Genomic DNA, 27,208 nt, shown 5'->3' on the forward strand with positions numbered 1-27,208 from the left:
TTCAGCTGTGTCCAAGTTAGTCTCACTACTGTTTTTCTCACTAAAATGCTGGACTTCTAGAAAGCAAGACCTGCATGTGTGTGTGCGCGCACACATGCCTATCCATACAGTACAAAGCAAGGAGCAGCTTAACAACTGATTGAACGGATAATGAACTGCAATAAAAGAAATGATGTCAGCACTAAATATCAGATCATTTAACTTTTATCATCAATCATTTCTGATGCTGAAGCTCTAAAAACTCTGGCCACCTGATGCAAAGAGCCACCTCATTAGGAAAGACCTTGATGCTGGGAAAGATTGAAGGCAAAAGGAGAAGGGGACGACAGAGGATGAGATGGTTGTATGGCATCACCAACTCAATGGACATGAGACTCAGCAAACCCCAGGAGATGAAAAAGGACAGGGAGGCCTAGTGTGCTACAGTCCATGGGGTCGCAGAGAGTCAGACATGACTGAGCAACTGAACAACAACAAATTTCAGATATATACACAAGTATATAAATAAAAAGAAAACTATAACAAATTCCTCTGTCCACCTCACCGAGCTACACCAAGTCACGAACTGATGACCAATCTTAGTTCATCCATATCCCCAGATTGTTTTGAAGAGGATTCTAGGCTAAGGATTGTACGTACAGGTCTTTAAGTAGCTTTAGGGGATTAAATTTTGCTTAACTCTAGAATTCTAGATACTAGTATCTCGAGAGTAAAAAGAAACATACACTATTGCACCAAGATCAGCAGAATTCACCACTGCATGGTCAAGAAGTAAAAATCAAACCATCCCCCTAAACTGCTACGGGTCAGTGTGTGCATGAGTGCCAAGTCACTTCAGTCGTGTCCAAGATTCTGTGTGATCCCATAAACTGTAGCCTGCCAGGCTACTCTGTCCATGGGATTTCCCAGACAGGAATACTGGAGTGGGTTGCCATGCCCTCCTCCAGGAGATCTTCCTGACCCAGGGATCAAACCCATGTCTCTAAGGTCGCCTACACTGACTGGCAGGAGGGCTCTTTACCACTAGCACCCCCTGGGAAGCTCCGCTATGGATCAGGGGGTACTTACAATATGGATATGATTAAGATATCCTCCCCCAAAAGAGATAGTAATTTTACAAATATCTTCAAAGAAACAATGACCTTGAGACATGTCATGGGAGGAGGAAAACAGTGTTAATACCGGATGGAAAGCTCACTGAGGAATACTGACGAAAGGCTGCAGGGATTTCATCAAAGTTTGCAATAAGAAGGCTTCTTGGAGAAAAATCCAGATTAAGCAGAGGGAGGAGCATATCTGAGGAAGGTCAGGCTGAGACAAGAAGTGGGGGTTGACCAGATGCAGCGGGAGCGGGGCAGGAGAGACTTGGCAGCACCTTGATCCTTGAGGACACGGGGGGCCCCAAAGTCCCGACTCCATAGAACTTAAGGGTGAAAACAAACACGCCTAACAAAGCTGGCGCCTGCCTTCTGGGGTCACTCTCAAGGAGAAATCAACCAACCAGAAAGTTAAAACAGAGAGATTCTGAGGGACATTTCATCCTGTGCCAAATTCATCCGGTGACATCAGGAGCCACGGCTTACCCTGTACTGACCACACCCCTCCTCCAATCCTTGGCAGAACGAGCCCTGCACTTTCAGTAGGGCTGACCACAGGGCACTTCCCCTCTTGAATGGGGAAGACACTTTCCAAGCAAAAGAGGAAGGGCTCTGAATCCCGACGACAGAGAACATCCTTACAGACAAGACAGGAATTCACCCTCACAGCTGCCCTGCAAGTTCCTCACCGTGGCCGGTCAAAGATTCCCAGCGAACAGAAAAGCTGAGCCGGCCATCCTGAGAAAGCCCTGTCGGCAAGGCTGGCCTCTGGTTGGCATCTAGAAACCTGGCAAATTAACAGTTCTCTACATTGCTATAAAACATTCCCAAGGGAATCCCCTGGCTGTCCAGTGGTTAGGGCTCCACACTCTTACTGCTGAGAGCCCAGGTTTGAGCCCTGGTCGGGCAACTAACATCCCACAAGCTGCGAGGTGCACCGCCCCGCCCCCGCCCCCGCCAAATTCCTGAAATGATGCAGCCAAAAGAAAAAAAATTCCAAAATGGCCAGGATGGCCCACCATGCCTCAACTGTCTACACATAAATATGCACAGGCAGGAGTGATGCAGAACACTGGCTTTTCTCCCGGGAGTCTTGGTACCCGCTTGGCAAAGGATGCAGACGTGACTACCTCCCGACAGGCCCCAAGTCTCTAAGGCGCATCCCTGAACAGACACATTCTATGCTTGTGGCTGCATTTTCAGGGCTGGGGGTAAGTCTGCTGTGTGTGACCCCTCTGGGAGGTGAGGCGACACGGAGGATTCCACGTGATTCTTCCAGACACCTCTGGTGTCATCTTCTCCACTGTAAGTCCTTACTGCATCACTGTAAGTACAACCACAAGCTGTGTGCCGTGAGTCCCTCCAGCAAATCCCCAGGCACAGGGATGGTTTTAAAGACCCAGGACACACCCAGGGAGGCAGGCGCTAGACTTAATGGGAAGGCCTCGATTTGGAGGACCGCCCCCCATGGCAGCCTGCTTCCTTAAGCAGTCTACCCACTGTGACCTGCAGTCCCAGAGAAACTGGAGGAGGATCAGAAGTCTGGCAGAAAGACAACAGTTATGCCCCGGGAAATCGTGAGCTATGACTGTCAACCGTTCGTTTAGCCATTTCCTGGCTACCATTCATTATCAGTTGGGTAAGATGTCACCATTTGCCATTCTAAAGATGCAGAAGCTGAGACACCAGCATGAGGTCAGTCATCACTGACTAAATGCAGCAGTGGGTTTCAGAGCAGGCTTAACTTCAAGGAAATGTGGAAGAATTCAAATGTGATAAAAGGGCTTCCTCTGGGAAGTCCTGATGTGGACAGAGCGGCCTTCTTCGATCTGTCTCCTAATTTCCTCCCTGTACCCCCAGAGGCAGAAGTCTGAGCACCAGCACACCTCAAAATAATGCAGAGAGGCTGTCTCTCATTACTGACACAAAACACCTCTCGCTGGGGGTCCCTACTGTCTGTGGCCCACCTGAGCAATCAGTATCTTCAGGAAAGGTCCCCTCAGTGGCTGGCCCCAGGCAGAGGACAGGAACAACCAAGTGTCACTGATGAAATAAAGTATGAATCCTTACCTACCCACACCCTGCCCCCACCTCGGTTCCTCAGCAGAAGCAGAGAAAGTAGGTCACCAGCAAAAGAGGAGAAAGACTGAACCTGAAGAAATGCTCTGGGCCCTAGTTCTTCCGGGATCATCCTGTAGCTCTGGCTTTCCCTATGGTTCTAGGTTCTTGACCTGGGAGTCTCCAAAATTCCTAAAACTGTATATATGTCTCTCTGTGTATAGATACTATACTACTTTCTGGGAAAAGGACCCAAAGCTTTCCTTGAATTTTCCAAGTGGGTCTTAATGTAATATGCCTTCAAAACTACTTCTCTAGATAGAGGGAAAGGATGTCAGAGACATGAGTAGACTTTAAGATGCCAACTGGCTGCCTCAAGGTAGACGAGAGGCCCCTCGTGCTGGGAGACATATGCAGTCGTGAATGCAAGGAAGAATGGGTACATGATACTGGAGACCAAGCCCTAGGAAATCAATCACCTGGCAAATAAGACCTTGTGTGAGATTTGAGAAGAAAGTCACTTCTGGTTTCTACTTTGGTCCAAGATGAGAAAACTAAAGGAGAAAGTTAAAGAAGGTCTAGTCATAAAATTCTGGGAAGAGACCAACAGGTTCCGATCTGGGTGACTTCAAAGTACCAGTTTCTACCTAAAGCTACACTGACCAGACCCACTTGTTCTGTTTTCGTAAGGACTGGGCCCAAGGAGCAGCTGGACTCAGGGACATGCAGGGACTACCTGAAATTACCAAAACATAAATTGAGCCAAATCAAAGCTAATGAATAAACGACCTGGGAATTCATCAAACTGCCAGCACTTTACACTACATATTTTCTCACACCACCCCAAGGTGACTTGGCTGCAACCAAAATGTCACCAAGTCGACATAAGTAAAAAGGGACTTACTCCAGATCTGCTGGTTCTGAGCATCAGAGTATCACAGCCCTGCTGGTTAGTGGCCCTGAACATGAAGCCTTCCACTGGAAGTGATTTAAAACAGGAGGAGCCGCAGCAGAGTAGAAGACGGGACAGCTCCGCCTCCCGAGCCAGCCAGTCCTCAGTTCAAACCCTGTGCTGCCATTGCCCATAAGTCACGAGTGAACCCTGAGTAAACCCTGGTGATGACGATGGGTCCAGGTGGGTTCCGCAGTTCTAACCGTGGACCCCTCGGGTGGCAGGTGTTGATAACGGGGGAGGCTGTGCATGCGTGGGGATGGTGTGGGGGTGGTGGTTGGGGAACAGGTATGGGAAACCTTTGATACCTTCCTCTCAATTTGATGGTGATGAAGAGGAGGAAGAGAATGACCTCCAGGGCTTACCTAGAGCTTTTATCAGCAGTGAAGCTGAGAGGCCTGACCCTGTCCGCTGGGGTGTATGTCACAGGAAAGCCATCTTAGGGGTGGGAAGGAGGTCAGGGAAGAGGAGTCCTTACCTACTGGTCGTAATAGTCATTTACAGAACAATCATCCTGGTTCTCTCAAACTACAAACAAGTCAGCACTAAAAAGAAATGAGCTACCAAGCCATGAAAAGACTTGGGGGAGCCTTAAACACACAGTACTAAGTGAAAGAAACCAATCTGGAAAGGCTCATCCTGTAGGAGTCTAACTACATGACATTCTGAAAAAGGCAGCATCGTGAAAACAATGAAAGATCAGTGATGCTGGGCCGGGGGTGGAGGGTGTAGGGGAGGGAAGGGATGAACAGGCTGAGCACAGGATATCCAGGACCATGAAAACACACCGATGATTATGATGAATAAAGCTTGTAATGTGTTTGGCCAAACCCAAGAAGGTACAGTCCTGAATATTCACTGAAAGCACTGATACTGAAGCTCCAATACTTTGGCCACCTGATGTGAAGAAGACTCACTGGAAAAGATCCTGATTCTGGGAAAGACTGAAGGCAGGAGAAGGGGACAAAAGAGAATAAGATGGTTGGATGGCATCACTGACGAAATGGACATAAGTTTTGAGCAGTCTCCAGGGGGTGGTGATGGACGGGGGGCCTGGCGTGCTGCAGTCCTGCTGCTGCTAAGTCGCTTCAGTCGTGTCCAACTCTGTGCGACCCCATAGACGGCAACCCACCAGGCTTCCCGGTCCCTGGGATTTTCCAGGCAAGAACACTGGAGTGGGTTGCCATTTCCTTCTCCAATGCATGAAAGTGAAAAGTGAAAGTGAAGTCGCTCAGTCGTGTCTGACTCCTAGCGACCCCATGGACTGCAGCCTACCAGGCCCCTCCATCCATGGGATTTTCCAGGCAAAAGTACTGGAGTGGGGTGCCATTGCCTTCTCCAGTGCTGCAGTCCATGGGGTCGCAAAGGGTTGGACATGACTGAGTGACTGAACTGACTGAAGAAGGAACACCACCACAAGGGAACCCTGAGTAAACTCTGGTGATAATGATGTGTCCAGGTGGGTTCCTCAGTTCTAACAGATGGACCCCTCAGGTGGCGGGTGTCGACGATGGAGGAAGCTATGCGTGCGTCAGGGAGGCTGTGTATGTGTGGGGACGGGGTTGGGGGGGGGGCGGGTAGGGGAACTCTTTGGACCTTCCTCTCAATTTTGTTATAAACCTAAAACTGTTCTAAAATATGCAAAGTCTGTTCAAAAATACAAATAAGTCACTACAGCTGTTTGACATAAAATGTACAGAGTTATGCATACTTCGTCAGTCAGCTACAGCACAGATGTTAGGAGAAGACTTTGGAGGCAGAAAGACTGTGTTTAAACCCCAGCTCAGCCCCTTGAGCAAGTTACTGAGCCTCGTTTTCTTCATCTGTAAAATAGCTCCCAACATCCCCGCGTAGGTCTCAACTGGATAGATACTTTAGCTTTTCTTCTTTCACGGATGAGAAAATTGACAATGAGGGTCAGTGGGGGGCCCTGAGGCCCCAAAGTCACATACCTGGTGGAGCTAAGATTCCAACCCAAGGAATTTTGCGCTCGAGCCCACTTTGCTGCATTCTGTGATCCCGTCTGCAGACTACTGCAATAAAATGTCATGTCAGGAGCAGAGCCTGGTACCAGCACATCATCACCCCTATGTTAATACTGGCTACTGGAATTATTACTGTTCTCCATTTGAGCTTGGGGTTTCACTGGTGACTCAGCTGGTAAAGAATCCACCTGTAATGCAGGAGATCCAGGTTCGATCCTGCAGGAAGACCTCCTGGAGAAGAAAACAGCAACCCAGTCCACTATTCTGGCCTGGAAAATCCCATGGACAGAGGAGCTTGGCAGGCTACAGTTCATGGGGTCACAAGAGACATGACTTCTCAACCAAACCAAATTTGAGCTTGAGAGTTACAGAAGAGCCAGGTCTGAAAGCTGGTTTCTTGATTTTACAAAGAAAATTTAAAGGAGGGAGGGGGAGATTTGTCTACGCAAAAGCCAGTAAACACCCCACACTCTGCTGCCCCCTAAGAAAAGGCACTGATGGTGGTTTCTCCAGAGCCCTCCCACACAAACCCAGCACTTGGATCCTTATCTTCCCTTCCAAGACCTCTGGATGATGCTGGGAATATAAACAACATAAAAGGGAGGTGACCAAAAGGATCAGAATCCTCCTTGCTATTTTTAACTATTTCAACACTGACTGAGTGCAAGCTCCAAGCACTGAGACAAACTCTGAGGACCTGTCTTTGCAGCTCTGCATCTCCAGAGTCTCTGGCCAAGACTTCCAGATTGGGCCAGACCTCAGCCATCTGCCAGCTTTTCTTCAACTCCTCAGACCTATCTCTACCAGGAACACAGTCTCATGATTAAAAATATTATGGGGCTTCCCTGGTAGTCCAAGGGTTAAGAATGTGCTGCCACTCTGGGGCACATGGGTTCGATCCCTGGTCTGGGAAGATCCCACATGCTGAGGAGCAGCTAAGTCCACATGCCACAACTCCCGAGCTCTCACACCCTGGGGCCCGTGCTTCCACGACAAGAGAAGCCACCACAGTGAGAAGCCTGCACATCACGACGAACAGCAGCCCCCACCCACGGCAACCAGAGAACACCCCACGACGAGGAAGACCCAGCACAGCCCAAAGAGATACATACGTAAATCACAAAAACCTACGGAGTTCTTCCTTCTACTAAATTAAAAACTCATCTTCCGGCAAGTTCCACTCACTTGTACTGGGCATGCTTTCTTACACAAGAGAGAATCATCTCCCCCATCTCCCTCTTCTGTGCTGAAGCTCTTCCATCCTCCTGAGACAGTCCCAGCATCTCATCTCTACTGGACACAAAAATGCTCCAGAAGAAAAGGCCCCCATCTCCCAAATTTTCTCACATCAAGCCATGCTACAGTCCCCTGGGGAAATACTGCCTACCATCTACACAGTTACAACACAGCAGAGACGCCTCATGCTGGAGCCAAAGGAAAAGAACAGAAGACAACGTCATTATTATTTTCCAACTCACCTTAAAGGAAGGAAGAAGCAAGTTTCCTGTGCTTCTAAGGCTCCTTTCTTCAAAAAGAGAAAAATAAATATCGTATATCTGTGCATATATATGGAATCTAGAAAACCAGTACCGATGAACCTATTTACAGGGAAGAAAGAGAGATGCAGACAGAGAAGAGACTTATGGACACGGTGGGGAAGGAGAAGGTGGGACAAATTTAGAAAGTAACGTTGACATATATACGCTGCTGCTGTTGCTAAGTCACTTCAGTCATGTCCAACTCTGTGCGACCCCATAGACGACAGCCCACCAGGCTCCCCCGTCCCTGGGATTCTCCAGGCAAGAACACTGGAGTGGGTTGCCATTTCCTTCTCCAATGCAGGAAAGTGAAACATGAAAGTGAAGTCGCTCAGTCATGTCCAACTCTTCGCGACCCCGTGGACTGCAGCCCACCAGGCTCCCCCGTCCATGGGATTTTCCCAGCAAGAGTCCTGGAGTGGGGTGCCATATATACACTATCACGCGCAGAATAGGGAGCTGCTGGGAAGCTGCTGTGCAGCACAGGGAGCTCAGCTCAGTGCCCTGTGATGACCTAGTGGGTGGGCTGGTGGGGAGGGAGTGTTCAAGAAGGGAGACATTATATATATATGGTGGCTCAGATGGTAAAGAATCTGCCTGAAACGGAGGATACCCGGGTTCAATCGCTGGGTTGGGAAGATCCCCTGGAGAAGGAAATGGCTACCCGCTCCAGTATTATTGCCTGGAAAATCCCATGGACATAGGAGCCTGGCGGGCTATGGTCCATGGGGTTGCAAAGGGTCAGACACGACTGAGCAACTAACACTTTTTTCTCCTCAATATATATTTATATGCAGAAACCAACACAATATTGTAAAGCAATTATCCTCCAATTAAAAAGAATAATAAAGCCTCTTTGTAAACACTCCAGAAAACGCATTGCCCTGTTGAGAGAAAAAAAAAATAAATCCAACAGTAAAGTATGTTTTCACGGCTATGCCAAGGAGGTCAACATTTATGAAAACTGGAAAGAAAAAAAAAAAAAAAAAACCTTTGAAAAGTTCTCAAAATAGTCTTGCCACAGAGTTTGACCTCTGTGCTGAGTGATCACAACTCAGGCAGACTCAACTTTCAGAAACTTAGGAGTTTTATTGTTGTTGCTGGGGTTTCAGACATTTCTTTTTCTCGCACATGAAAATGGGTGCTGCCTAGCAACCCAGTGCCAGCAAAGCTAAATCAAGATGCATTTTAGGTTGGGTTCTTTTTGAAAAACAATCTTTCTCCCATTAAACAGCAAGCGTGTGCTAAGACCGGAAGGTTCCTCATACTCCGTGAAAAATGGTTTGCACGCTGCTCACTTGGGTCTCACTGGAGTTAAAGGATGACAAGAGACCAAGAGACGGCCAGGCTGGGTGTGTGGTTTCTGTATCCACAGGAATGGAGGAACGGGCTCCCCGTACCCCAAACAGAACTCACATAGCTGCTGCTGGCCTGCAGGTGGGGCCCAAACAGGGAATCCATCCCGCCATCCATCCCACCAGTCACGGACTGACTCTTCTAGCTTTGGGAAAATCCACTGGATGCAAGGTCAGACAGTCAGTCCCAAGGTTAGCAGAAGTGAATCATACCCGCCCCCACCCCCAGCCCCATCGGATACCCCTCTCCACGGGATATAATTTAACATCTGGGGATTGCGCTGCACACCTGAGGGGAATCATGTACGCCCGTCTCACCTTTATTACTACTAAATGCTCTGTGATAAACAGCAAGCATGCTCTGTTACTCAGCCCCATCCAACTCTTTGCAACCCATGGACTATAGCCCGCCAGGCTCCTCTCTCTGTCCATGGAATTCTCCAGGCAAGAATACTGGCATGGGTTGCCATTCCGTTTCTCAAGGGGATCTTCCCAACCCAGGGACTGAATCTACATCCCCTGCACTGGCAGGCAAATTCTTTACCACAAGCCACCTGGGAGGTTCCTGTGACGGGGATACAGGCTAGTCAAGAACTTTGCAACCCATGTTACAAAAAAAGAAGGCTAAAGGAAGTCTACTGAAGAAACTCATGAACAGGAACGTCACATCAGCCTTTACCACAGCACGTGACCATCTCCAACAGCTTCTGTTTTCTCAGCAAGAAAAAAAGACACAGGGATTTCCCTGGTGATCCAGTATTTGGGACTCCACGCTTTCACTGCCAGGGTCCAGGTTCAATCCCTGGTCAGGGAACTAAGACCTTGCATGCCACACAGCACAATCAAAAAGAAAAAAAATGACACAGGCTGACTCTGAGCCTATTTCAAAGGCAACAATGCTTCTTGTAGCAGAGTTACAGGAATCCTCGTAGAGGAAAAGATTTATGTAAACAAAACGTAATTGTCAGCACCTTGAGGTCCCCAGAAATTGTACTGTACACAAGCTAAAACCAGGAAAAAACCACATCACCTACTGTCCCTCAGAATCAATGACCTTGAGAGCAAACCCATCACACTGAAAATCCAACCAAAATCCTTAACGAGATAAATATAACTTAGATTATAACTATAGTATGATACATACTTTGTGAAGTGATTTTCTTGAGAGTAACTTTATACACTTGATATAAATTGCCACTTTCAATAAGAACATAAAATGAAGCAGACAATAAAAGAAAACCACTGTGATATAGGATTTTTGCTTTTTTTTGATGATCCTCAAAGGCTCTTCTGAATGTTCAAGGGCCCTGGGGGAACAGATCAGGGCAGAGGCATGGAGGGAGTCACATTATAAACATAAATTTCTTTTATGACATTAGAAATATATAAAATAACAGAACATGCTCAACTGAAATAGACCCTATAACTCAGGAGGGTTCTTGACACTTAGTTTAGCTAAGCTCCTCTGAGGATCATCCCCGCCCCAGCTGTGAGCTAACAGAAGATCAGGTATGAGAATGATGACCAAGCCATGGTCAATGCAGGTGCAGGAGTCCACACCAGCCTTCCCTTCCCTGTCAAGAAGGCTCTGACTTTTCCTCCTCTATGTCCTTCTGTGACACGGGAAACACCCAAAGTAGATCTAGACTAATTACCCACTCCTGAACACTCATGCACTTACGGCCTTAAAAGCTGCTCTCAACAGACATCTTACTCTTGGAGAAAACATGTCTTCCATTAGCCCTCAAGCTTGCCTGTCTCCTGAGAGCAACTGGCATCACTAAATAAAGCCCAACTGCCTGCTGGGCTTTGTTTTCAGTCGCTAAGTCGTATCCGACTCTTTGCAACCCAATGGACTGCCGCAGTCCAGGCTTCCCTGTCCTTCTTGAGTTTGCTCAAATCCATGTCCATTGAGTCGGTGATTCCATTCAACCATCTCATCCTCTGCCGCCCCCTTCTCCTCCTGCCTTCAGTCTTTCCCAGAATCAGGGTCTTTTCCAATGCTGGGCTGATCTTGCTAGATATCCAGACAACCACTAAAATCCCACATGTTATAAACTAAACTCAATCTTACTCCTGCCCCAAACACATTCTTCCCTTCTTTCATTAATAACACCAATATTCTCCTGAGATGGAGTACCCAGCATCATTTATAACCCCTTCCTCTGAGGCGCCCCACAAACCCGGCACCTGGATTTTGTCTCTTCCACCTCACAAACTGATGCTCTCCCCTGGAAATGCCCCATTCCCACCAGCATTCCATGAGACCTCTCACCTGGCCCTTCACTCCTCTGCTTTCATGGCAAACCTTGCTGCCAGATTAAGTAGCTCACTTCAAAACGATGAGAGGCCCTGGTACCTCCAAAATTAAACCCCAAGTCCTGTGGTGGCAGTCTCAACCTCCCCACACCTGGTCTGAATCTCTTTCCAATCTCATCTAGTGCCACTCGCCCGCGTTCCAACAAGAGGTGCGTTCCCAGAACACACACCGACTCGCTGCTTCTCTGATTACATGATGCCTCATACCTGAAATGCCCCCTTAAAACACCTCCACCTGTTCAAACTCCATGCTACAACCTATTCAAGTCACCTTTTCAGGAAGCCTTCCAGATTCCCTGCAGCTGGACATAAACTCTGCTCATAAACTCCCGGCAGCTTTCTCTCTTCTGTCTGAGCACACTTACCCTCCACCACTTCATTTCTTCTTTTCCCTACAGGATTGTCTTCACTTCTCTCAAATCTCACACTGTGTCTGATGCAGAGCAGGCGCTCGTGACAGATGTACTGAATTAATCCTCAACTAGTTGGCCCTCCGTGGGTTCCCCATTAGCAGATTCAGTCCACAGCATATCAAAACTATTTAGAAAAAAATTCCAGAAAGTTCCAAAAAGCAAAACTTGCATTTGCCCCACACTGGCAACTATTTACACAGCATTTGCATTGTATTAGGTATTATCAATACAAGTATTCTAGAGATGATGTAAAGAATACAGGAAAATGTGTATAGTGAAGTTGCTCAGTCCGACTCTTTGTGACCCCATGGACTATAGCCCACCAGGCTCCTCCGTCCATGGGATTTTCCAGGCTAAAATACTGGAGTGGGTTGTCATTTCCTTCTCTAGGAGATCTTTACAGCCTAGAGATTGAACCCGGGTCTCCCGCATTGTAGGCAGATGCTTCACCATCTGAGCCACCAGGGAAGTCTCACAGGAAAATGTGCATAGGATATGTACAAATACTATGCCATTTTATATAAGGGACTAGAAAATCTGTGGATTTGGGTATCTGCAGGGGATCCTGGAACCAACTCCCCACAGATACCAAGGGATCAACTGTATACTTTAAGAACAAAACAAATGCAAAACTCACACATTCTAAGGTGTAACCCCTATTTAAAAATCCCTGGGAATTTCACAGTACCCTTTCCATCTGGGAAATGCAATTTTCTGGTTTGCAAAGGAAAAAAGACCTTGGTAATATTTTTGGCTCGTGAACACTTCTTTTAAAACAACATCTTAATGTATTGAGTGGAAGTGAAGCCAAAACATATGGATTAGGTTTCCTATAAAGTACATATGGATTTTATGAAAACAGCAAAGAGGCTTGGATAAAATGTAATCTCCAAAGATTAACCAGGGGTCCTTTTCCAACTCCAAAATTAATCTGGAGCTTTCTTGCTTTAATTATCTGTTGAAAGTTTCCTTTTCTGACTTAGCAACTTTCCTGGTCAGAGTTAACATATTTCACATTCCTAGGGAAGAAAAATAAGTAACTAAGGACAAGAAAACATTTTCCTTCCATTGTCATTTTGGCCGTTTCATTTCACTGCTAGTTTCCCCTCTTTCTTGAATTATAATTTTTTTTCCTTCCTCACGAGACTATTCTTTCTCACATTTCCTATCCTTTCTCATTTTTCTCTTTGCTCTCAAACATGAAAAGGAACTATCAACATATCCCTCTTTCACCACATTCAAGACAAACATCAGCCTCTTTAGGTGGAATATGGAGATCAGTTGTCAAGGAAACGTACGGCCCAGGTGGGGCCAGATGTCCACAGGAAGTGTTTCCACAAAACCACCCGTCGGCAGAAATACCCTTCCTCAGAGCTGAGCACAGACTCTTACGTGAAGCCCGAACAGAAACGAAAAGCTGGGAGTGAGAGTGAGAGTGGACACGGGCAGGACTTCCCAGGCGGGCCAGTGGTTAGGACTCCGTGCTTTCAATGTGGGGCTGCAGTTCAATCCCTGGTGAGGGAGACAAGATCCCACATGCCTCAGGGCCCAAAAAACAAAACATAAAGCAAAATATCTTAACAAATTCAATAAAGACTTTTTAAAAAATGGTCCACATTAAAAAAAATCTTTAAAAAAAAAGTGCACAAAGATGAAATTGAAGGGGGGAAAAAAGAGAGAATAGAGAAATTAAGTTCTCAAAAATGTTCATTAATCCAAGCTAACCGCCCTTGGACTGCAAGGAGATCCAACCAGTCCATCCTAAAGGAGATCAGTCCTGGGTGTTCATTGGAAGGACTGATGTTTAAGCTGAAAATCCAATACTTTGGCCACCTGATGCAAAGAGCTAACTCACTTGAAAAGACCCTGATGCTGGGAAAGATTGAGGGCAGGAGGAGAAGGGGACGACAGAGAATGAGATGGTTGGATGGCATAACCGACTCGATGGACGTGGGTTTGGGTGGACTCCGGGAGTTGATGATGGACAGGGAGGCCTGGCGTGCTGCGGTTCGTGGGATAGCAAAGAGTGAGCGACTGAACTGAGCGACTGAGCGACTGAACTGAACTGAACGTCCCCACCCCAAGCAACCCTTAGGGTGACCCAAACATGAGCCCACACATTCAGGGAACAATCTGAAACTGAGTATCTCATCTCCTCTTGGTAGGAGACCTCAGGACTTCAGTGAGTACCAGCTGTGCATTCACAGCACCACCTAGCTTGGCCACAGCAAAGGGGAGAGCGCAGACCAGAAGCCCTCCACTTAATTCTATAAAACTCCAGCTCCACGCATGGGTCCAGTCCCATCTGCGGTAACTATTGTAATTGGCTCGACAATGCTGCTTGGAAGTTCCTGTAAGATTTGTTAACAGGGTAAGTAGCCCTCACTACTTCCCAGAAGAGAATCAGGTACTTATCTCCCCAGCACCAAATAAGAGAAGAAAATGGGGAGCTGCAGCATTAGGCGGGGGGAGCCTTTTATCCCAGAGCAAGACCCAGAGTCGGTATTTTCATAAATAAATTGAATAAAAGTCCTCTAATTGGGGTTTAACCTAATGACAGCTGCGCTCCTAAACATTTTCTTGAAGCTTAGAGTCTAATTATTTCTTTTCCACAAAACGAATAGTAGCATTGTGCCATGAAGCTGTCTTACTGGACAGCTCACTGTACACGCTAACGAGGTTTAACGACGGTTTGACGGAACCATGAAAGGAGGCATAAATGCACCACTAGCTGCCGAAAACCAAAACAAAGCAAAAACCCACCAATGTCTGACACCCATAAGCAAGCTGCTTTTGCCACCCTCCTAAAGTGAATCTCTAACTAGGTTTCAAGCCTCACTTTTCAGTGGGAAGTGACATTCTCGTAAGCTAGAATTTCTCCAGCAGCAGAAGACACAAGAATCCAAGGAACATTCTCCCCCGCTTTGCCAAAGGGACTACACCTCTCTCTGTCTCCTTCCCACTTCTCTGACCTCCATATATTTTACTGAATCCATTAATTCACCAAATAAATATTAACAGAGTGCCTAAGGAGTACCAGGATTTATTCTAAATGTGCAAAAAGATCTCTGTCCTCAGAGATCTAGAAGAGAGAAATGGGTAACAACTAGAAAAGTAAGTACACTTGCACCAGATGTTAGGGATGTGAGCTGTGGGACACAGTTCCCAGAACACGACTCCAACCCCCCAGATGGTGACGTACTTTCCATCAGGGGTTGTAATGCTTGTCTTCACCTCCCAGCACCTAATACATGCTTACCATATAACGCAATCCCAATGTTTTACAAAATTTAGTAAGCAATTAAAGTTGTTGACCAATCATCTTAACCGTTTTCCAATTCCCTGTCTTAGAAGTAAGAAAACCATAACTCAAAAAACACCTGTGCACCCTAATGTTCACTGCAGCACTGTTTACAATAGTCAGACACGGAAGCAATCCAAGTGTCTATCAACAGAGGAACGGATAAAGAAGATGTACGTATATACAATGGAATATTACTCAGCCATAAAATGGAACGAGATTGGAACATTTGTAGAGACACAGGTGGACCTAGAGTCTGTGATACAGAGTGAAGTAAGTCAGAAAGAGAAAAACAAGTACTGTATATTGACACATATATGTAGAATCTAGAAAAATGGTATAGATGAATTTATTTGCAAAGCAAACATAGAGACACAGATGGAGAGAACAAACTTATGGATACCAAGTGGGGAAGAGGGATGGGGTGAACTGGCAGATTGGGACTGACATATATACACTCCTGACACGATGAATAACATACGTAACTAGTGAGAGCATACTGTGCAGTTCAGACAAGTCTGCACAGTGCTCTGTGGTGACCCAAATGGGAAAGAAAACCAAAAAAGAGGGGATACATGTATGTGCATATCTACTGTGCAGCTGTATATCTGTATACATATGCATACAGATGCATATGTATGCATATCTACTGTACAGCTGTATGTCTGTATACATATGTATATCTACTCTACAGCTGAGTCATCATGCTGTAGAGTAGAAAATAACACAACACTGTAAGGCAATTATACCTCAATAAAAATTATTTAAAAAAAAAAAAGAAGAATGAGGAAAGTTAGGTTCTGCTCTATATGAACAGAAGAGAAGGAAAAAATCCTAAAAGATCTTGAAAGAGTCCATTTATTTGAAAACTCATGTATTCCTCTGAATACAGAGAAACAAACAATAGGATGTTACCCAAGAGATTATTCATTTTAAGCCAGAGATTCTCAACCTGGAGGCCCCAGGTTCAAGAATGCATGTGGATCTCCTGAAATTGTTGGCATAGCTCTGAGGAGAGGGGGCAGGTGTGTGTGGTTTTCTGGGGAGAGTGTGAAACGGACCGACAACACGTTTTCCCCGTGTTACAGAAAACAGAATCTGCGTGGGAAATCCAAGGCGAGGAACAGGGCCACAAGAAACAGTCTACAACATCTGGAATAAATGGTGCTTCCTTAAACCAGGGGAATAGCAGAAGCCTAGGAAAGCTTCAGATTTATAGAACTCCACCAAAGACACAAACTCCGTGAGGACTTCTCAGAACCAGGCTTGCCATCAGGATCATAAAATCATTACACAAAAAACTAAGAGGACAGGCGTACCTCACATGGAAATAAGCCCCGAACAGGAATTACCCTAAGGAAAGGAGAAAAAAGGCACTTTTACCTTTTCATGGTTTTCAATTAAAATTTCCACAACGATGTTCTGAAACTTCAAATCCATGATGGCAGCAACAGTCTCTTCCTGCGGCCTCATGAGAGTTGGTCCAAACACCACTCCTAAATTTGCCACGGTCATGAGGTTCTGCTTGGAGTGATTTGAAACACTAATAAGATGAAAGGGGGTAGAAAGGTCTCTGGTTAAAAGAAGGGGCAGTGGCCATGGGATGTCTACAACTCTGCCTTTCCCTACAGGCAAGAAGCCAGACTCAACTGGCCTCAGTGTCCGCCACTGTAATAGCCACGCCTGGCAGGGCACCACAGCTGGGGACCCTACCTGCCTTCCCACTTCCTTCCTTTTCTTTGATGCTCTGTTTAACCACAGCACCATTCTTAATAATTCTATGTCTATGCTAAGCCTGTGTCCCTGAGGGCCTTCATGTACTGTCTGTTCCTTTCTGCTAAGAACACCCCTTCTTTCCCCTGGTCGTTATACACGTTTCCAGAGACTCCCAGACCACTTGGCGCCTTTGTAAGAAGCATCGTCACGAGCACACAGAGCTTGGTCAGAACACCCATACTCCACTGTGCAGCCAACAACCTGGGCGACTGTTCTCAGCAGCCTGCCACCCAATTCAAGTCTCCACTCAAAGGTCTTATCCTTGAAAAGACCCTCCATCACAACTCTTAATAGTCCCAAACCCAATACATATTCTTTATCCCTCACTCTTACTGAGCCTTTTTACCATTTGCCACCTGACATGATTTTTATTTGTAGTCTGTTCGTTATCTTTTCCCTCCTAGAAAGAAGGTACTTCACAAAGACAGGGACTTTATCTTGTTCAACTATGTGTTCAACTAACACCTTAGAAGGCACTCAGAAAACACTGGCAGGCCACATGAATGAATGGCTCTACAGCAGGAGAAGCCCTGGAAGCCACAATATTTTCTCACCTTCAGTTTCTTGTGTGTGTGTGTGAAATACAGGTTATAAAACACAGTGTTCCTCAGCTTCCTCCCACCTCTAAAATTCTACAATTACAGTGACCTAGGAGCCATTTATATATGACGAAAGAGCTAATTTCCCCACTGAATTATTAGATTTTGCTTACTTTGTAAAGAGGGAGTGAAAAAAAAAAAAAATGAAATGGATTGAATGAAATAACTGCCTACTACTGGATTAAACAAACTTCAAGGATATATCCATGCAGACTCAGAGTTAGGAAGGTGTGAAACCAAGCTAAATTTGCTAACAGACTTATAATCACATGGCCAGAATCAGTGTATAGGGAAATGTTTAAGATTCTCTTTTCTTACTTCTAATCAAACCCTGAGTTGCTGGCAGTGAAGTTAAGCAAATAATTATACGACTTCATGAGCATCACATTTCATCACTCTTGTCCAAAACACACACAGCGAGGCAAGCGTCCAGCCTGCACTTGCAGGTGTGGCTCTGGTATTGGGTCCGCAGCCCCAGTTCAAAGCCTTACAGACCCACACCACCACATGGCACCCAGAACAAAATAAAGCAAGTCAGGAAGAAAAAGAGGCTTACTTAGTTAAGTGTTTCACCAAAATATCCAACATTTCTTTATTTTTTTCTGGCAGTTTGTGTACCAAGAAATGGATGGCATTAACACGAGATTCCGGGCTGCCGCTCTCTTTTAAAAAAAAAAAAGAAAAACAGAAAAGTTAGCAGAGAATTCAGAATGAAATATAGGCCTGAAAACAAACAATTGCAACAGCTCATCCATTAAATCTTCAAGCACAGAATTTACACGCATTTTGCCTCCATTCAAAGGAAAAGAAAATCCATCTTTCTCCCTATTATGAATCTTCTATGCCTCCCCTATGATGTAATTTCAGTGCAGCGGCAAATAACGCCTTTCCCTCTGCTGGTATTTCAGAACAGAAAGGGACCATGGCTTCTCACTCTGGCATGCTGCTCCTCGAGTCTGCTCCTTACTTACCTGTTGACTCTAGTCATGGGTCACCACCTCACAGAGGAATGCAAATAAAATCTCACCAAGTGGCTTCTTTCCTTTGATGCGTTAAATTTTATCCCCCAAAATGATGTGCTGAAATTCTAACTCCTGGTATCACAGAGTTGAATGTTTTTAAATGTACCATCTCGTTTTCATCAGGTATGGTAAGACACACAGACATGAAAACTGTCATGAAGGAAGAAGCTGATCCTCACAGATCCCTAGAAATAAGGGGAAATGCAATGCCAGGCAGGGCCATGTGGTGAAGCACCAGGGGCGGTCAGGAGGTGAGGGCAAGCTGCTTTACTGTGCTCTCTTTCTGAAGGAACAAGGCAGGGTAAGCAGGCTTAGGATTGGTTGGTCCAAATCTTTGAACAGGCTCAGGGATATAAAGACTGTTCCTGATTATCTGGCACCTGGTCCTGGGGTTACTAAGGCAGGAGAATGTTGGCCTGGAACGTCAGAACCTGAAAGGTGGGGTCAGGGAGGCAACGTGGGCTCTGGATTGGTTAGTTCGCACATGGAAACTGTGCAAAGGTTAAATATCTCTAGGAATTGGTTAGCCCTGCAAAGGACAGTCTCCCCAGGGTCAGTCAGGCCCCAGATGTCAAAACATTGGGATCACACGCTGTGCCTGACTCAGTGCTTATTTAGAACAGGTCACTGAAGATGTCATTAGTTCAGATGAGACAACAGTGGAGAAATGTGGTGCTGCCCACCAGGCTCCTCTGTGCGTGGAATTTTCCAGGCAAGAATACTGGAGCACGTTGCCATCTCCTTCTCCAAGGAATCTTCCCAACCCAGGGATTGAACCCGGGTCTCTTGTGTCTCCTGCACTAGCAGGCAGGTTCTTTACCAGCTGAGCCACCAGGGAAGCCCCAAGTCCAATATGACTGCTGCCCTTATAAGAAAACAAAAGCATGGGGGAAGACGACCACTGTGAAGGCAGACACAGGAGAGACTCTGTGTGTCAACGGAGTGATGAAGCTACAAGCCAAGGGTCACTGAGAATTGCCAGGAAACGTCAGAAGGTGGAGGAGGCAACGAAGGACCCTGCCCTAGAGTCTTCCAAGGGAGCAGGCCCTGCTGACACCTTGATTGGGGACCTCACCTCTTGAACTGTAAGAGAATATACTTCTCCTGTTTTAAGCCATTCTGTTTGTGGTTCTTTGTCACAGCAGCTTAAGGGAACAAATATAGTCCCTTAATGCCTTAGACTTTGGTCTTATCATCCATGGCTCTTATGAACAATGTCCCCAAATTCCTTTTATTGTGTTGATGGAAAATCATGGAACACATAAAAAAAAAAAAAACACAATATCGAAAATTATGCTTGAGTTTTCAGAGGTGTCAAAGAAGTGGCTAACAAGAATTAGCTGCTCAGGTTACCACATCAGGAAGGAAGGTTGCAAACTGCTGTGGAAGTTCACAGAGAGCTGGCAGGGACGCGCAGGAAGGCTTCACATAAGGGAGAGCATTGAAGCAGGGGCTTGAAAAACAGGAAAGGTTTCAGGGACAGGCGGAACTGGGAGGTGAGGGGTACATTCTGCATTCGGCAAACAGTGTGAGAAAGTACACAGCCTCCTCACAGAGGGCAGCTTCAACTTATAGAAAGGTGGTCACAACCAAACTTTGGTCTGTAAAGACCAATATTACTCATCCATAAGAACAAAATAAGGCCACCGGCAGTGACTCGGACGGACCTAGAGATTGTCACACTGAGTGAAGTCAGACAAATACCATATATTGCTTATATGCGGAATCTTTTTTAAAAGAGGTACAAATGAACTCATTTACAAAACAAAAATTGAGTGACAGATGTAGAAAACAAACGTGTAGTTATCAAAGGTAACAGGGAGGATAAACTGGAGGCTGGGATTGACATACACACACTATACACAAATCAGTTAACTAGTAAGAACCTACTCTGTAGCACAGGGAACTCTACTTAATACTCTGTGATGGCCTATATGAGCTAGAATCTAATGAAGGGTAAATATATATATACGTGTGTGTGTGTGTACGTGTGTAACTGATTCACTTTGCTGTACGCATGAAACTAACACATCATTGTGAATCAACTACCCTCTCATAAAAATTTTTTTAAAAAAAGAACTGTCTTTACTGATGGCTTCTAAATTAGTCACTGAAAGTAAAGCAAGAAAGAATATGAGCAGAGGGGAAGATACACCTGAAATTTTTGGAGGATGAATCTGAATGGGGAAAAGAACAAATTAAGAGGGAAATGCTATCTGGGCAAGAAGTAGCGAGGCAGGAAGGGGCAGGCAGATGGGAAAGCAGTTGTGTTAGTCACTCAGTTGTGTCCAGCTCTTTGTAACCCCGTGGACTATAACCCGCCAGGCTCCTCTGTCCATGGGATTCTCCAGGCAAGGATACTGGAGTGGGTTGCCATTTCCTCCACCGGGGGATCTTCCTGATCTAGGGATCGAACCTGGGTCTCCCACATTACAGGCAGATTCTTTACCATCTGAACCACCAGGGAAGTCTGGCAAGGGGTTGAACTACAAATGAGAAAACAGAGCAAAGAAGTGTAGTCTGCAGTTAGTAGAATCACTTCTCCCAACTAACAGCAAAGTGGCCTTAGGCAAGTTGCCTAAGCTCTCTAGGCCTGTTTCCTCACCTGCAAAACGAAGTGAACAGCACTATCTAAGCAGGCCGCTCAGACTCAGTGAGGTGACCAGTGTCAAGCGCTGAGCCCCAGTGGCTGGCAGAGAGAGGCACTCAAACTGTTAGCAAACATTACTGATGTCATCTGTGTTACTGTTGCGGTCTGTGTTCCTCTAATGTGAGAGCTATTACAGAAGAGGCAGAATTCACAGGATCTAGCCTCAGCTCGGCTGCGGGTCAAAGGAAGAGGCAGAGATGAAGACGTTTCTCGGCTGGGTTATCTGGCAGTAGAGTTAGTTCTATGGACAGACAGGAACCCAGGAGGCAAAGCATGTTTGAGGAGGAAGACAATGGTGAGTGATGGAGTAAGTGACATTCAAGGGCTGGCACTCTAACAGGTATCTGTAAAGGGGAAGATGCTTTACAGCTGAAGACTAGCCACACTCTCCAAAGCGTGTGACCTCGGGCAAGCGGCCAATGCTGCCCAACTACTCCAGAGGCCAACAAAGGACATGGTGGGGAAAAGAGCTCCAAAGACCTACAGGGGAGAGGCCAACAGGGAGCCAAGCAAAACACAGGAGGAGGAAGAGACCAGAAGACCAGGGAGGCTCAGTGTCGTCAGTCAAATGAGAAGAAACCCGTGAAGACTGGGTAGCTCGCACCATCATATCATCAGGAGTTAAGGAGAGACTGGGGAATCGAAACACAAAGGAGCAGCCCCAGATACGGCAAAGTCTACCTAACAGAAGCAGGAGGTTAAAGAGTGAGGTGCTGACGGGACAGGGAGGGTGGGGTTTCAACCAGCTCTTCAAAATAGGAGAGGACTTCCCTGGTGCTCCAGTGGTTAAGACTCTGCGTTTCCACCGCAGGGGGCACGAGATTGATCCGTGGTCGGAGAAGTGCCGTATGCCAAAAGGCTCAGCCAAAAAGGAAAAAAAGGCGGGGCAGGAGGGTGGTGGGAGAAAGGACAGAGACGGGAAAAAAAAGGCAAAGCCGATTAAGAAAGGGGAATTTAGTGTGTCTTTTAAATTTTTTTTAACTTTTTAATACTTGGCATGTAACATTATATTAGTTTCAGGTGTACAACACTGTAATTCAATATTTGGATACACTGAAAAATGAAAAATGATCACCGTAACAAGTTAACATCTGTCACCACAAATAGTTACAGATTTTTTTCCTGGTGATGAGAACGTCTAAGATCTACTCTCTTACAACTTTCAAACATACAATGCAGTGTTACCACCTATAGCCATCAAGCTGTACATTACATCCTCAAGACTCGTTTACGTTACAATTGGACGTCTGTACCTTTTATCCCTCTTCACCCATTTTCCTCACCTCATTGTCTTCTACCTCTGTCAACTACTCATCTGATCCCAGTGTCTGTGAACTTGAAGGTTTTTTGTTGTTTTTAAGTTCACAAATAAGTGAGATCATGCAGTATTTGTCTTTCTCTGCTTGACTTAGGGAATATGCTTTTTCAAAATAATAGTTTCACCACCTTATCACTGTTAAAAAAAAAGTCTGTTCTGCTAAAATTTTAGAAAACAGATAAAGTAAAAATTCAGTAAAAAAAAAAAAAATCACTAAAAATTGGAAATACATATAGTTTAAAAAGAACATGCAATCAGAGTACATAGAATTCCTACAATCAGAAGAGAGAGAGACAACCCGAAAGAAAAATGGGAAAGCGTAGAGCAAAAATATAAGAAAGACGACAGTTAAATGACCCATACATGTATGGCAAAAGCACCAAACCTCATTAGTTATCAGGAAAATAGAAATTAAAACCAAATAAAAACTCCTATACACCTATGAGGATGGCTCTAAGTGAATAATAAGCTTTGATAAGGACATGAAGCAAGTGGAACTGTCATGCATTAACTAGGTGGGAATAACTGAATGGTACAACCAATTTGGAGGACGGTTAGGCAAAATCCACCAATCTTGAACACACACATTCCCGATGATCCCAACATGCCATAGGATCACTCACTAAAGGACACACACTGGAATGTTCTTGGCAGCGGCACCTTGGGTAACAGTCCAAAACTGAAGCAACTCAAGTATGCATCAAGACCAGAAAGGTGGGTGACGTATAGTCACACAACGGGGCGCCGCACTGCCGTGAGAGTGACGTGCCGGTTCCCTCCACAGGAAGACATCTCGTTAGATGAACTTAAGAAAGCCAGACACGTCAGTGTATCCTGTATGATTCCATTCACATACAGGTCAAACGCAGCAACCCTCACCCATGATGTCAGAAATCAGGAGCATGGGGGAGGGGGAACAGTAACCAGGGGCGGCTGTCTCACCTCGGTGGTGAAGGCAGAGTCCTAACCAGGAAATTCCTCAATGATCAGTTTCTTGACCTGAGGGCTAACTGCACAGCTATCTCCACTTAACCGAAAATCATTAACTGCACACTGATTATTTGTGCACATTTCTATTATGTTTCAAAGAAAAGTCCAAGTCACTCATAAAACTTATCTCACCCTAAGATAAAATCGTAATTTTTAAAACTCTTTTTCATTTTAGGTCATTACAAGATGCTAAATATAGTTCCCTGTGCTATACAGTAGGTCCTTGTTGTTAATCTATTTTATATATAGCGGAGTGTATATGGGCTTCCCTGGTGGCTCAATGGGAAAGAATCCTCCTGCCGATGCAGGAGACGCGGGATCTATCCCTCGGTGGGGAGTATCCCCTGGAGAAAGAAATGGCAACACACTCCTGTATTTTTGCCTGGAGAATCCCGTGGGCAGAGGAGCCTGGCAGGCTACAGTCCATGGGGTCACAAAAGAGTCAGACATAACTTACTGACTAAACAACAACAAGTGTGTATATGTTGCTCCCAAGATCCTAATTTATCCCACCTTACCCCTTTTCCCCTTGGGTAACCATAAATTTGTTTTCTATGTCTGTGAGTCTATTTTGTAAATAAGTTCATTTGTATCATTTTGTTTTAGATTCCACAGAGAAGTGATATCATATGGTATTTGTCTTTCTCTGATTTACTTCACTTAGTATGATAATCTCTGGGTTCATCCACGTTACTACTAATGGCATTATGTCACTCTTTTTATGGCTAAAATTCCATTGTGTGTGTATGTGTGCGTACACACACAAATCACATTTTTATCCATTCATCTCTTGATGAACATTTAGGCTGCTTCCACATCCTGGCTATAGTAAATAATACTGCTATGAACACTGGTGTACATACAAGTTTCTGAGTTAGAGTTTTCACCTTTTCCAGCTATACGCCCAAGAGTGGGATTGCAGGATCATATGTAACTAGTTTTAGACTTTTTTAGGCCCCTCCATACTGTTCTCCACAGTGGCTGTGTTAGTAACTTTTAAATTTAATCCTTTCAGAGTTTTCCTTCTTTTTTTTCAATGAGATATTCATATATTGTTTCACTTAATATATAACGGACATCTCTCGGTCATTAAATGGACTGCACACCATTAATTTTATGAATATTTAGGTTGCTTCCAATGTTTGTAAAGTTGAGTTTGTTCCACGTGACACTTTCAGTAGTACTGTTTGAGAACAGGAATGAGATTTTACAACACAGGACATGTTGTTGATAAAGCAAGAGGAAGGAAAAAAGGCTAAGAAATGAAAAGGCACATGATAAAGGAAAAAGGATAAAGGAGTATTAATCAAATACTATTAAATAATAAAAGACTCTTAGATACAGACTACATTTGTCATCGAAAGTAAAAGTACAACTCTCTAAAGAGTTAGGTGATAAATTATAATCAAGTTTTTAATCTGGAGTTAAAACCAAGATAACACCTTACTACATCAAAGCTGGAAGGAAATGAAAGCAATAAAAACATAATAGCATTTTTCAATTCACAGCTTTGATTTTAAAAATGAAATTAAAGCAGGGACTCTCAAAAACAGTCAAAAATTCCCAGGGAAAGAAAGGAAAATTGCCTGCAATAAGAACTTCATACTTTCAAAACTAAAAATTTTTGAAAACTCTGCACTAAAACACTACTTTTAATTCATGTGTATACCTCGTCAATAATCATCTTCTTCAAAGAAAATCTAATTTTAATATTTTTGATTTATCACTTATTCAGAAATACAAGATAGGAAAAGATTTTTCCTGCTTTCAAAGGATAAGGTTCTTCATTTCTAAAAATACTATAATCAGTTTTGAAAAACAGAATCTAAACCTTCCATGTCCTTTCCTGAGTCCCTGTCCCACCAGCTCACACCCATCTCATTGGAAGTCACACACACATTTTTTTCCTGAGTTTGATTTTCCTTCTTCCAAAAAAGAAGATTTTGTGGATACAAAGTTTTTAAAGTGAGACTACTTTTTCTCCGTTTTGTTCCATTTTTATATTAATCAAAGCTTTATATTAATGGGCATTTTCATGCAGCTACAACATAATAATAACTTTCAGGTACTCAAAAGGAGTTTTCTAAGATAAACTGTCCTTAGCTGCCTATGCCATGTGCATTTCATTATATTTTAACTAATATAAACTGACAAAGAATGCAAGACATAACTTTTTAAAAAATCTAAGATACCGAATTCATCAAAACACCAAATTCCTGCCACTTGCCAGGGACAGGAGTTTACTGTAATAGCAAAAGCATTTTAAATTGTGAAACTACAAATCAGCGTCTACAACACTTAATGTCAATCTGCTTACGTTGCTGTGCCAACTAATGGAGACTGGAAAAGATACGAACGTAGCTTACTGGAGCTTATCAAAGATACACAGACAGATAAACTTAAATTCAATATTTAAATGTCATAAGTCAATAATACTGTAATTTTAGGAAACCATTAGCAATAAATGTTCAAGTACTTTCCACAGGACAAAGGGCTTCAATTAACAGACATCAAGGAATCCAGTTCTTCCAGGGGAGACCCTATCTACCAGATATTGAATACATCAGGCTCAGATAGCTTGATGTCATTAAGCATCCAATTTCTTTAATTTCCAGATTTCTGAGTCCCTCTTCACCAAGACAACATGACTGTGTCTTGTTTCCCCTACAAGAAACAAGGATAGAACAATCTAGCTAGGCAGACACTTGCGCCTTTCCGGTAATAGTTTCCTTCTCATTACCAATGACTACAGAACTCTGTGATTTATGATTTTGCTTCCCAGGTAACTTGACTACAGGAAGAACACATACTGAACTGAAGAACACAGACTAAAGAAAACAATTTCTGATTTGGGAGACGGGAAGTTTTAGAGTGATGCCGTGTTAGGCATCCAGGCTTCAGTTTTCATTCTCAAATGAAGTTTAGCATGAGTACAACCCTGAAGCCTGGGTCCAATTCTTACCAATATGATCTATCAAAGACTGTGAGCCTGAAAGGCTGAGACACACATTGAGGACTACAACATTCTCAAAGGAAATACACCCCATGAGCAGTAACAGATCCAGGTAAATGCCTACCAGTCTCCCCCAGCTGGGTAAGCTTCTGATTCCAGCAGGACCAAGCCAACTGTATTTTCACCTTACAAATTCCTATACTAAAATCCCATTATATTCTCTCACAAGATGGATGGTATGAAATAGTAAGAAATATACATATACTGGTCTCTGTGCCTGAGAGTTCCTGATATAGTTCCTGATGCTGAGCTCCTAAAACCCTTGTCTTTGGGGGGTGCTCAGAGAGTCTTATGTTCTAATATTTCTAGTTCCTGACACAGAACTCCTAGGAGCTCTGCAATTTCCTGAGTGATAAGAACATCTAACACCAAGCTCCCAGGTCCCTCTGAACCTGGGGGTGATTAGAATGCCTTTTGTTTTAATGAGGTGACTTTTGGTGGGATTCTACGTGGCGGGTAGGCACCAGAAAGAAGCTTGAATTTTCAGGTCCATCCACCATTCTCTGGAGAGGGCCAAGAAATGGAGTTAATAATCTATCATGCCTACAGGATGAAGACTTCATAAAAAGTCCCTCTAGCACAGGGTATAGAGAGAGCGCTTCCAAGTGAATGAACATATCTAAATGCCAGGAGGGTGGCACATCCCAGCTTTATGGGTCTAACACTCCTACACTCACGAGACATCTGGACTTTGCCCTATGAACCTGACCATGTATCTGCATCCTTCATCATATCTTTTATGAAATGCATTACCATAAGCTGGTAAATAAATGGACACTTGCATTTCCACGACTCCTATGAAGCACTCTAACAAATTCTCCT

General features: G+C 44.5%; 1 protein-coding gene across 10 annotated transcripts in view; it reads right to left on the reverse strand.

The window, feature by feature from the left end:
- ARHGAP10 (Rho GTPase activating protein 10) overlaps nucleotides 1-27,208 on the reverse strand; it is a 384,335-nt gene that overhangs the window by 103,735 nt on the left and 253,392 nt on the right. For all 10 annotated transcript variants that reach the window (XM_059875959.1, XM_024977157.2, XM_024977154.2 and 7 more), the window contains 2 exon segments: nucleotides 17,950-18,055; nucleotides 16,402-16,561 (listed from right to left, as the gene is read on the reverse strand). In XM_059875959.1, coding sequence (XP_059731942.1) covers nucleotides 16,402-16,561; nucleotides 17,950-18,055 — 266 coding nt within the window.

Source organism: Bos taurus, chromosome 17 (genome assembly GCF_002263795.3).
Source record: "Bos taurus isolate L1 Dominette 01449 registration number 42190680 breed Hereford chromosome 17, ARS-UCD2.0, whole genome shotgun sequence".
Classification (NCBI taxonomy): domain Eukaryota; kingdom Metazoa; phylum Chordata; class Mammalia; order Artiodactyla; family Bovidae; genus Bos; species Bos taurus.